This window comes from Pelecanus crispus, chromosome 1 (assembly GCF_030463565.1).
Source record: "Pelecanus crispus isolate bPelCri1 chromosome 1, bPelCri1.pri, whole genome shotgun sequence".
Taxonomy (NCBI): domain Eukaryota; kingdom Metazoa; phylum Chordata; class Aves; order Pelecaniformes; family Pelecanidae; genus Pelecanus; species Pelecanus crispus.
The window spans coordinates 207165319-207178502 of NC_134643.1; the positions used below are offsets into that span (position 1 = coordinate 207165319).

A 13184-nucleotide genomic window follows, 5' to 3' on the forward strand; every position below is an offset into this window, starting at 1 on the left:
ATTATCTAGTGATATGTTATTGCTTTCACATACGATACATCTAAACTGACTCCCTTTTCCTTTGAAATACAATGTCATTGCAATTTGGAGGCACGGGTGCGTGTAAGACAGTAGATATAGCAGAGTTTCCTGCACTCTACAAAAAAGCCTGACTGTCCACAGTCTGCAATATTCAGTAAATCAGACTCTCCCAAAAAAGACACTTCAAATAGCCTGCTTCCACTATACGCTAAGTAACTGAATTTGTAAAACCTTTACAGATTATTCCTTGTTTCACTCTGCTTTTACATTAAGCCATCTTTAGCAAACAAAATGAAGCACAGCATTTGGAAAAATTATGTCATTTTAGACTGCAAATTCCTTGCTTTCACCCAGCAAGAAGCTTCAAATTATTACAATATACCAGTTTACATTTCAGTTTTCAGGATGGGTCTGCAAACTCATTTTCTATACAGATAGCTTTCTACAATGTGATTTACACAGCAGCCTCTCTGTGTTCCAGATCATAGCCATTATATTAAGAATAGCTCCTAGCCAATAAATCCGCATTATCTCCATTCTTCCACTGAAATGGGTTAGAGTCAAATCAGCAGCTCTGCTTCCCGTCTCTACAGCCTCTACTAACCTCCTGAATCCCAAGACACAGATAATAGATGCTGTCAGGTGCATAGTTCTCTCCATTTGGCCTTCGAATTTCATTGACAAAATGTGTCAACCCATAGTTTAACTCAGCTGAAGTATGTGATAATAGATCTTCCTTTAATTTCACAGACTTTGCTGTAAAATAAAGAAAAAAATGCTACATTATACAACAGTATTATTACATGATGGGGGTGGATGGGGTATTTTTGGACTGAAGACAGGAAACTGGCTTGATGGCCTCTCCACTAACCAATGAATGAGTCTAAAGTACTAAGTAGTTCAAATGTTAGGTCTATATTAAAATAAACAAGGCTACCAGAGTAAAGTCTAATTAACCAAACACAGTATCACCCACTGATGGATGTACTGTCATGCACCGCTGAGACTGACACGCAAGTGGCCCAAGACGCTGAAGTGAACACAGTGCTGTAGAGGGAGACTTTCAGGGAAAACAACAGTTTCCAAAGATCCAACAGCATAACGCAAGGGTGCTAAGATGCACACGGGAGCTGAAGAACAGCAGGAATAGCAGCAATCCCCCTTCTCTCTCACAGTACAATTGAACACACAGAGGAGCGCTGCAGAAATGGCAGCAAGGCTCCCTGGGAGCAAAGGCCACCTTGTGTCAGAGCTCCACAGCCAGGTCATGCCAGCCTCAGATGAAGATCTCTTTCCAGGACAAAGAGTAGGATGCCCCTCCCTTGCAATTTAGAAGTCCAGAAAAGGTATGAACTCCAAGGCAAGTTAGAATATGAGGAAAACCAAGATGCAAACAAAAAAAATCAAAATGATCACAGAAAGTCAGAAGAGTCAGGAAGGTGGTGTCCTGGCTTGTGCGAGAAGTTTGAGACCCAGCATTTTGAACCAAGTAGGGAAAACTAGGAAAAAAGAGTTTGGCAACTCTGTGGTAAAATAATCCCAGCTACTGTGGGAACATTAGGGACATGTGAAAACTTCTGTTAAAAGTACCAGCTGAAAATCAGACAAGTACAGCAATTCTCCCTACCAAATAAGAATCTAGATGCCAGATTTTTGGAAATACTTACTTGATTTCAGCTCCTCTAATTCTGGAAGCTCTTCATGTAAATGCCGAGACTTTACCCAGTGCTTCCATGCATTTACACCATACGCATATCTGAACGGAAAACTACACTCTGAGTTTTCAGAGCTGTCATCGTGAGACTGGTATCCTGACACCGCTTTCCTCTTCACCCCCTGCCATTGAAACACAGCGGTTAACACCGACAAGAGCCGCAGACAGCAATTAACACAGCAGCTGGGCAGAATAAGTAAGCTGCAGGCCAAATTACAAACTGAATGTTCAGTGTAAAGAAGCACGTGCTTCATTCAGTAGGTAGTTTCTGTGTTGAACATACTTCTAAGGACAGTATTTACTTAAGCTGGCAGACGTTTCTAATTAGCCTTCCAAACTGCTTCCTAACACAGAGAATAATTTTTTTATAATGGAGTTGCACCAAATAATTCAGTGTATTTATAGTATTTCACTGTGTTAATGAGCAGGAAGTTAAAGATGCTACAAATTTATGTCAGAAGGTCAACTTCTAGGCTCAATCAAACCCATCAATGGAAAAGCCAGCATTGCTCCCAAATTAGAGCATGTCCAGCAGATAATACCAACAGTTAAGACTACAAATTTAAAACCAGAAAATGACATTCATTCTTAGAAAGCTTTATTAGAACCTGGCTGGGTTTTTTTAAAGCTGTAATATCTACTGCAGTTATTGCAACAAAACCATTTCAGCTTTGTGCCAGGCACCAGAAACTCTACATCCTGTTAGCTTCCTTCTAAATAAAAGAATACGGCTAATTTACTTGCAATGTCTAAACTAAGATTTTTGACTGAAAATAAAATCTGGGAAAATTACAAGCAAATAAAAATGTCTCTTTTAACTATTTTATATAGGAGATGCTATAGCTCCCATTACAAGCCATGGTAATGCCAACATTCTTCCATCTTACTACCAAATTAAACCAAGACAGCTTTATTCAAAGGAGACAGCAGAAAAGCATTACTAAGAGTATAGTAAGTATATACAAACTAGCACATTACCTCAACAGTTCTACCAATGTGAAGCAAAACTGGGATCAGAATTTAGAAATCACTCTATTAAATCCCACAGTTAACTGTGACATTGGACTGAAATAATTCTATTATTTGAAATATATCCATTTACATCATAAATACAGGCTATTAGGTATGAATAGGCAGTAACATGTTTTAGAGAAGTATGAGAACTGAAAAAAAGCACCCCAAACCTGGCATATTTTTGCCCACTTATATTTTGTGCTTTTTTGATTGTTTTATTTTTTTAATAGCATGACAAATTACCTTCTTTTTGGACCGAGGCCTCGGCTGTTCCTCGTATTCCTCCCCAAAAACAGGAGGTAACAAAAACTCATTTTCTGTATCAAGTTCCTCAGTTGCTGAAAATACATTAACAGAAACTTATTTCTAAACAACTCTTGAATAATATTAGTTTGAAAAAAAAGGATGAACTGTATCAGTGTGCATTACCATAAGTTGTCCACAAAAGTGCACATATAAACATTACCAAAGACTGGATTTCGGTAAGAGGAAATAAACCTATTCTTATTTTGAAAGTAAGGCAAAGCTATCAAAATGTTTATTTCTAAATGAACTGTAAAGGACACAATGCTCAACATTTTCAAGCACTATCTCAAGTCACTAAGGCAGCATTTCTTACTATGGACCCTTATACAATTTTTTCTGCCTAGGCAGTCTTTGGTATTAAGAAGTTGAAGTCATGGTGAGAATGAGCAGCTATGAGTGGAAAAATACAAATTAACTTTCTACATGCACTTTTGTTCATTTATTTCCATGATTTCTATTCATATTTTGTATTTTATATAGCACATTATACTTGGTTAAAAACATTAAGAATCAGAATGTAAACTCTTTCAGAGAAACTAGGTTTAGTCTATATTTATACAAGTGGTGTAGGTCTAGCTCATGATGGATATTACAGTAATTTTGGTAAACAGATATACGGTAATATGTCAAAATACTGTTTACTTAACATTTCAGGGATAGCACGAAGGAGACCATTTCAGGCAACACAGCAGAATGAGACAACATATGAATGGATTTAATGTTGCAAGTTCCACCTTTATTTACTTTACTGAAGATGGTTCATCCCTCGTTTAGCCACCAAACAATGCCTTCATTCAGAACTGAATGCTCTTCTGATAGTTAGTCTGATTTCATCACCTTACTACTCAAGACACCATTCAAATTGGTCCAGATGAAACAGCACTCACATCCAAAGATTTAAGAACTCTGCACCAGATTAAACACCAGTCTTTCTCCTGCTACCACAAACAATCCTATCTCAGAAGCACTTCAGTGTAGTCAATATCTATTACAAACCGCTATTATTTACTATTCCACTTTATTTTTTCTTCCATGGTTTTTCTTTCTCATGTACCAAGCCTCACTTATAAAGAGGGTTAAAGCTCTAGTATGCATCTGCCTAATAAAATTCCTAAGACTAAGGTCAGACTAACCCCTAAACTTTATCTTTACATTAGATGTACAACGAACTGAGAAACCCAGTCTGCGCATCTAGTGCGGATATCTATGGCAAAAGCAGGCTTTCAGCATCAGATACAGAAGCTATCCAGGGGAGGTATGAGAGCTGTATGTCCAAGAGAAGCTATGTCAAGGAAGACACTAGTTACAGCCAGGAGCTTTCTTGGATCTTGGATTGATTAGGACATGGTGTAAGGAAACAGATCCTGCTGCCTGCATTCTGTAGAGTGGTAGAAATTTTAATACATAAAACAAAGACCTTCTTTCAAGAAAGGTCTCAAAGTAGTGATTTCCCTGCTAATTCAAATAATGCTACCTTTTTCAAATACATGTATGGACATTAGCAAGATACTAAAAGGTAACACAAGTGATATGCAGCATACCAGCTTGCAGTTTTTTAACAAACTTGAGTGGGTAATTTGCCCTTTTGTCATTTCTGCTCTAAACCACCATTTCCCATGGAAATGCCTGGTGACTGAAGAATGCATTCATTATTTTTTTTCCACCACACATGCCATCTGAGTCTGAGCCTTCAAAATAGCTTTCCTAAATCCATGTCCAAACCAAGTCATGCAGCCAAGTTAATTTGTGAAAGGTTAATTCCCCCTTTTCTTTGCATTCTGTTTCAAATACTGTATTTAGAAAGATGGAGAAACTAATTTAGAAGTTCCCAGTCTTGTAAAGACATGGCAAAGTTTTACCTAACAGTAAGTCAAGTGAATCTTGCAATCAAATAAAGCTCCTCTGAAAGGATGATGAAACAGAGTACAATGGTTGCCCACAATGTCTATTTCACAGTATTTATTAAAATGACAGAAAAAAATACCTCTTGGAAAGTCTATTTCAATATCAAGGTCTGGTTCATATGGAACATCAGGCAAGCTTGTCCGTGCCTCTGTTTCTGAGTTTAGTAGATTTGACTCAACTATCACACCTGTTTTTTAAAAAAAAAAACAAACAAACAACAACAACAAAACTCTAATTATTTTAACCAACACATGGATTAGTCAAAAGAGGACAGATTTAGAAACTGGAAGCTGAGTGGTTTTTAGAAACCTGCTTGTTCCGCTCATCACCATCCTAGGTTTTGTTGTTCTGGGGATCTCAGATTTACTTCTCCAATGTGATTTCCTTCAAACAAAAAAGATACTTACTAGCCCATCTGTCCGTCTTCATTAAGATGAGTCAGCAAAGCATGCATATAGAAAATCAAATACAGGTGAATCTGGATCATATCAACCAATCACAGAACTCAAACAAGCTTGACAGACCTATCTATTTTTCTACATGATTCTGCCTGCAACAGAACAGACTTTCAGGTCTGTGAAAGAGATCCTACAAAAGCAAACAAGGCAGGCAGGCAGAGAGAAACAAAGGCTTGACCTCTTTCCAACTTCTGGCAAAGACAGATTTCTCCAAATTCAGTTCTCTGCAAATGAGCAAGCTCTGATCCCATACATCTATTCATTCAGCTAGCTGTACTTAGCAAAAGAGAGCAAGGAACTGCAAATGACAGCCTTGCAGCACTACCAAAAATGTGGGGGAATGGCAACAGTTTGGAAAACAACAAGCCTCCTGGGACTGCAGTGCCATTGGCCTCCTATATTACCAGGCCCAAAGCATAAGTTCATGTCATTTATCAACATCCTTTGAGACATTTGTTGAAAGAGCTTGAAAAAAACCCCAAAATTTCACCCGCGTCATGGAAAAGCCTTAAAACCTAGTTTTTGGAAGAGAAGACAAATTCTCCTGGGAAGATACAGAAAAGACTTGAGGATTTTGGCAGGCAGAGCCAGGAAAGAGGGGCAAAGAGGTATGTACACTGCAAAAATATCATTACAGGATATGTGGGATTTTTTGATCTTCAGTTGTCAAGTTGTCCCAGACAGTTCTTTCCTTTTAGGTGAGCTGGTGGGATGACAAGCCATTTCAGCAACACAACCCCAATGATCTATCAGCTGATGCATTACTATCTTCAAAGAGATGATACTTGCAGGTCAGGATCAATCAAGAGCAAAAGCATCATTAGGTCACCTGGTTTTGCTGATCACAGTTCCACTTGTGAAAACATATGTTTCTCTTACTTTTAGCTTCCCACACCCAACGTAAAACGTGCCTAGTAACATGTCACTACAAAGAGATCAGACCCCTGTCATATCCCACCTTCTTCAGAGAAAGCTGTGTTCACACCTGTAAGACACAGCTACGGAGATCACTTTCCCTAAACTTTTGATGTGAGTTTTTCTGGGAGGAAGAATGGATTGGTTTTGGCTTGTTTTGAGTTATGCTGAGAAGAAAACATGTGCGTGCCATCCTGGATGACTGCTTGCCATCAGCCAGGGAGCTAGTGCAAGCAAAGGGAATGCCGGTGTTTTTAAAGACAAAGGTCTGGTACAGCACACTGAAATCACACAGCAGACTTCAGAAAGTTTTCTGTATTTCAAATGTGCTAAAATGATCTTTTAAAATATTTAAGTAATTAAGATTTCAACTTAATATGAGAACTCAATAATAGCACTGCTGTACTCAAAGAATCTTTCCCTAAAATTAAAAAAACCCCAAACCACCCTTCTCTTGAATCACACACACCCACACATACACCCCAACACCCCAAAGAGGCAAAAACTTGGCAGGAGACTCACCGGTCACATCAGAAACTTCAACTTTTCCATCATGTTCAGGTACCATCCCTGACAAGTTCAGTAGCTCAGTTTCCAGAGGATTTGAGGGCACTTTTCCCCTCAGTTCTTCTATTGCTGCAAGGATTTTCTCACTGCTATCCAGAGTAGTGGGCAAGAAAACTGGAACCGGCACCTATACAGACAGGGAGGAAGAGATAATTAGAAAAGAAAAAATGCTGCAACAAAGCATCAACAGCAGTCAACACAGAAACAAACTCTACATCCATCTTCTAAAAGGCAGAGTTAATACAGATTAGAAACATATCACTTCAGTGTGGGCTAAAAAAAAATCTTGACATGTTAAAAAATTCAATATAAATGATTGAGAACAGAAGGGAAAGCAGGAAAGGATACAGAAAAAAATTAAATATGACAAAATATAGTGGGTCAAAGTGAGAACAGAAGGGACTCTGCAGCTTCAAACCTGTCTGACTATAACTTCAGACTAACAGTTTGGACAAATCAGCATCCTGTTTTAGCGGCTTGCTTGTGAAACACAGAGTTTTAGGAATTCCGGGTTTTTTCCACCATTTGGATGAGATATGGTACATAAGTGACAACAAATTTAACTTACGAGTTTTCTTTTGCTGGCACAAGGTTTGGGGTTTTTTTTGGCTTTTCTTCCTTCTGTTTATCCCACTCTGCCATCCCTCCCCAACACAATTTTTCAGTTTCCCCATCACCAGAACAAATCTTGCTGTTTTATGCTTATTCAGCAAACTCAAAAGTATCACTCAATTGTTCCTAAAAAGGTCAGCAGCACAAGATTTTCACACTGAAAGCAGGCAGATAACTTCCTGATTGTTGTTTAGGACCTAACTGCCACTGTCAGATTTCTAATGCTTTTTCCATACATGGTGCCACAGCACCCTGCAATCCTTTAGATGGACCAGAATGAGAACAGTCAACAATGCAGTGTCCCACACATGCATGTGAATGGATGCCAATTTAAAAATGAAACTGAAGTCTCACTTACAGGAACAGGAACCGTTGTAGGAACAGGAACATTTTGACTATACATGTTCATAGGCACCGGAACATAGACAGGTACAGGAATAGGCACTGGGACATACTCTTTTTTCCAATCATCTTCTATTAAAAGAAAAAAGAAAAAGGCAAACAGTGCCAGGTACTTAAATATATTTTACACCTGCAGTTTAGGGAAAAAAATCAGAATATTTGCAATATATTCCAAGACAGTAACAGTTAAAACAACTGCAATGAAGAACTGAATAGTTCCAGTACAGTTCAACAGTTACCTGTCTGACAAGATTTCGTCTGCATATGAGGTTTACAGTATGTGGCTTTCGTCATTGTCAAAGGCTTGCAAAGAACTGCCTTGTTCTTCATTTCTCTGTTAGGTGTTGGAGAAGGTGGTGGTGCTGAGCCCTAGAGACAAGCAAATAAAAGAGAACATGCTGTTACACCACTTCGATTTCAACACAAAGTTCTTGATTTAACGTAGCAGTTGATACTTTTCATATATGATACTGAAGAGGAAGCTCACAACAGCACAACACAGCAGCACCAACTATTATTCTTTAATTGCAAGCTATTCTACATTTCTAGTAATGAGCTGGCACTGCCAGGAATGTAACATAGTTGTATTTTGCTCAGTCAGGGCTAGCACTTTGATTAACAACTTCTGGCTCATTTTCCTTTTCTTTTCTTGTTTTTTAATTTAATATCTCTTAAGATATTCTTTTTTACATTCTTGTTTAAATGAAAGGGCAATTTAAACTATAACTTAAAAATAATTTTAGCTGTAAAAAGAATTCACTGTAAGCAGCATAACAAACTTTTGGCTCAAGGTTTAACCTTCTTGAACTATGCTATAATCCAAAGATCACATTTAAAAAAAAATGTATTTCTAAATAAAATACCTCTAAACAATTTTTTAATACCCAAAGCATGAACTTTGTGCTCCCCCTGCTGGCTCTACAATAGTGACAACAAATACTTGGGAACATCACATAATGCTCGAACCGCATCCTTACAGTCAACAGGTAAAAACCCTTTTGTTCCAGACATGTTTTTTGTCCCCTAGCACCTGTTTTAGAACCTGATTTAAGAAACAGACTGTCACTTTCTTTTGGCCATGTGTAGTAAGACTAGCTCCACATATCCTTTTAAATATGGAAAGTCAAGTCATAAGACCAGCAGTAGACTTTATTTAAGATGGACACTTTCTAAAATACTAAAAAAAAACCCCGAAAGTATCACACATAGCTTTTATGTGATCTTTAAAAATTTATGGACTGAATTAACATAAAATTAAACATTAAATACTATATGTTTTTAACATTACAGTTTAGCTTGCCTGATGTCTCGTTACCTAAGCAATCTTATTTTCTGTGGTTTTCATTAATATATTTTATAATGCCATCGAAATACTTTCACTTAAATCTAAGACTGAACTTACAGAAGCCTATTCGGATTTAAAAGGTGAGTCAATTTTTTTCATGAAAAAATACGAAAAAAAAAATCTGAGATCTTCCATGTGACAAACAAATCAAAACAAAACTAAGTTTCAAACAAAATACACTAAGCTAACTGAAAAAAAATATTAACAATAATACTTTTGACAAGCTGGAAAAAACTGAAACTCAAAATGAAGGCTGCTGCTCCACTGATGATCCCCACCCTCCCAGACAGTGATCCTGCAAAAGGTTACGCTTCCCTACTCTGTCACCTGCAGCAAAGTCAATCAGACCTTGAGCATCAATTATTCTACTCGTGGGAATTATAATTTAAGATCTGAAGCTTTATTTTCAGCCTTTCAAAGCTGAGATACAATCTCAATATTCTAATCGACCAGTGAAATTCTTTTCCCTTTCTACACTCAATAGATACACACGTTTAGACTGATTAGATGTAAGATACACACAGTTTGTGGATTAACTTTTAAGCAACTCTTTCATGCACTACAGATGTAAAATACACAGTTGATGATTTGGTTTCCCAGAAGACATTGAAAAGACAAAATACGAACATTTAAAAATTTCATTTCATCAACTACTGATGTGAAAAAGACTAAAAAAAAACCCTTAAATTTAGCTTAGTATCATTCAAAGATACTAATTTTCTGGTTCTTAATAGCATCCCTTTAAGCCACCAGGGTCTCACATTTTAAATACATCTAATTTTGTTACATATATGTTAAATATATGTACTTACTGTTATTTTTGTTCGGGGGGTTTGACAGCCCTGATCTAAAAATGTAAGAAAACATTTTTAGAAATTTTTTTCCCTTTTTCAGAATCAAAGCAAATTTCAGTAAGCAACTCAGACAACATCTATCGTCAGGATAACATTAAATTAACAGCAGTGATTAGTACTGTATTGCAGGCAAGAACTGCATGCAAGACTTCTCATCCATAGGCATCTCACTACTCCAGCATTGAACCTTACACAAAGGCAAATGCTAAATCAACGCTCCATCCAAATGTGAATATAGCCTGTTTCAAAAAAGTAAATACCAAAATGTTCAAATATGAAAATGGCCCTACAAAGAAGTTGTGCTGCTATAATTACAATAATTAAAAAGCTGGTTTATTTGAACTTTGCTTGACTTGCCATTTAAGCCATATAAACATGCACTCAGCCCCCATCAGCAAATTTACATGGTACCTATGGAAAACAGAAAAAAACAAAACACCCCGATGTATTCCTCTCATCTAGGTACTTTCATTCCATTCTAATTTAGTTTCCATTTCATTTATTTCCCTTTAATTCCATTTAATTTATTTATTTCTTCATTCCTAGTGCATTTATCTGCTCTCTGTGACCAAAACACATTTTGAAAATATGTGTTTCCACAGAGCAAGTAATGACAAACCGGAGCACAACGAAAGAGGAAAACATTTTCTGTCCCCATGATGACACACCACTAAAATTATGCTTAACCTAAGATTTGTTTTTTAAAAGGTGATTACAAAACTGTTTGATTACCTGACAATATTTCAGGTCTTGAAAAAGCAATAAAATAAAGAGCTAAGATAAAAAATAGCAAGCAGCTCAATGATACCTCTGATGATAAAATAAAAAAGGGTAATCTCTAACACAGTTTATTGCAACAAATAAATAATTCATGCAGCTTGAAATTTTCATTTAAAGGAAGCATCTTGTTTGGCACTTAGCAGCCATAAAGCAGTACATACCATAGTGTAAGTTCTCAGGTCCTTTTTGGGTTGCCAGATTTGGTTCGTTTTGTTGACAGTAGAAACGGAGCAAACAGTGCTGGTCACAAAAGTGTTTCATTTCGCCACGCCACTGCACTTTCTCTTTGAGAGTTCCTTGAGACTTACAACAGTCACATCGTGCAGCCTTAATGCAAAGGAAGATTTTGACGTTTTTAAACAAGCCTTGGAAAAAATTATTTCTACATTTTTCAAAGGTTACATTTTTAAGAGTACTGACGAATCATCACTGCTACACAGTTAAGTCTCGCTCATGTAGGCTCTATGATAGTTACACTACCTTCTAACCTGTGTATACAGGCACATCTGTCACTTTATTTTCAATTGTTTGCTGGGTGTTAAGACCCAGAATGAATCTGCTTTGTTTCACTAAGTCTTTAAAAATTGCTCACTTCTAGACGGTCATCAAAAAATAAATTTTATGCATCAATTTTAATTAATTCCACTGAAGCATTCTGCAGAACAAGAGCAGAAAGTGACTAAGACTCTTTAAAGGCTCTCTTGAACTGAGGACAAGTAGAGCTGGTTTTTCCCCCCAAAGTTTGGTGGTTTTTTTGTTTTAAGTCACAAACAGAATCACTCCTCTAGGTATCAAATCAGAGCCCTTTAGTGTAACTAACTTTTGTATTTTCATTATTTTAGTAGTTTTAGATTCCAATTATTTAGTTCAAAGTTTCTCTATGATTTATAAACATTAGCTCTCAAGCTAAAGAGGCTTCCACAAAAATCTAGTTAGCATGTAACTTGAAACTCAAAACTTTGTTCTTCTGTATCCCTAGCTGAACATTTAAGTAATCTTTCACCAGCCTATATGATAATTTCATGAGGCATGGCTAAGAAAAACATTGTTTTTCTTCAAAATAGATTCCACTGTGTTTAATCAGTCATGCTATAAATTATTATCTGAACAGTGGTAGCCCCAGTTTCAGATCTTCAAGTAAGCAAAGAATTGTTTGCACTACTGTTACCCCCGATATTGCTTGCAACCTCCATCCTAAAGCAGTCCTTAAAAAAAAAAAAAAAAAAAAAAAAAAAGCTTTATGGGTGCTCAGGAATCCATAATAAGTCAACCTAATAATATAGCCAGGAGAGGAAGAGGGAAGTTAGAATAATATGTGACATAAAACATCAATACATAAAACCATACACAACATTGCAGTTATGCACAAAGCTCTGATGGCTTTAAAAAAAAAAAACAAAAAAACAAAAAGTCCAACGGTAGTTCTCGCAACTCCAAAAAAGTATGAACAGGCCAATTAGTTAAAATTTTAGAATTAATTAAACGTTGAGTTCCTCCTCTGTACTTAAACAGTCCGGCACCATCCTCTGGCAATGTAGGAAATTCAGCTCCCAGTTGTAATTTTCAAATATTTAAGATGGTATATCGAGAGACTCAATTCTAACAGTATAACCAGCTTTAAATTGGGAGCAATTAAAGCTGTGGCTTCAGGATCACCTCACTCTTAAGTGCCAGGTGCTCCTGGAAGGGCAGGCACTTCTTTTCCCCTCCTTATATGCAGGTGTCAGCAGTAGTGCTTATGCACCTGCGGGGGACACAAGGTCAGGGACCTTACAGCACTGCATTACCCCCATACTCCCTCAATTTTTGTTACATTTGTCACTTTGACTTTCTGCTGATGCTGATCCATAGTTCATTTTGCAGCAGAGATGTTCTCAGTGGGACTAAAGAGCAAATAAGTTGTATTCTTGGAAGGGAGTGGGGAAGGAGATGAAGTGTGGAGTGTTGCCAAAATAACCTAGATTTATCAGTTCAGGGAAACTGTGAACTCCCACCTTTATTGCAAATGCATCTTCCAAAGCCACCACAAGGCTGAAATACCAGTAGGAAAAAAAATTATATATAATTCAGTCTAATTTTAAAAGTCAAGCCCATGTAACACTGATTAGGAATGACAGCTGACCCACGTACAGAAAAGCCCACCTATTCTGACCTGCTGCACACTGCTTGACTATCAAAGCACCACTTTCTGCTCAATTTTCTCTCTCCTTCAAAGAAAGAAAAAGGTGACACATCTTGTCAAATGCAGCAACTACAGCCTTCCTGCAACTGTTTTCTCCCGCTCCTGCTTC

The 13184-nt window shown here is 37.2% G+C and overlaps 1 protein-coding gene across 1 annotated transcript in view; it reads right to left on the reverse strand.

The window, feature by feature from the left end:
* Positions 1-13184, reverse strand: part of ZMYM2 (zinc finger MYM-type containing 2) — a 75624-nt gene that overhangs the window by 8435 nt on the left and 54005 nt on the right. The window contains exons 11-19 of the mRNA XM_075728080.1: positions 11055-11220; positions 10072-10106; positions 8154-8283; positions 7871-7986; positions 6856-7027; positions 5040-5147; positions 2993-3087; positions 1689-1857; positions 626-777 (exon numbers count right to left, since the gene is read on the reverse strand). Of these exons, the coding sequence (XP_075584195.1) occupies positions 626-777; positions 1689-1857; positions 2993-3087; positions 5040-5147; positions 6856-7027; positions 7871-7986; positions 8154-8283; positions 10072-10106; positions 11055-11220 (1143 nt within the window). The remainder of the gene's footprint in view (positions 1-625; positions 778-1688; positions 1858-2992; positions 3088-5039; positions 5148-6855; positions 7028-7870; positions 7987-8153; positions 8284-10071; positions 10107-11054; positions 11221-13184) is intronic.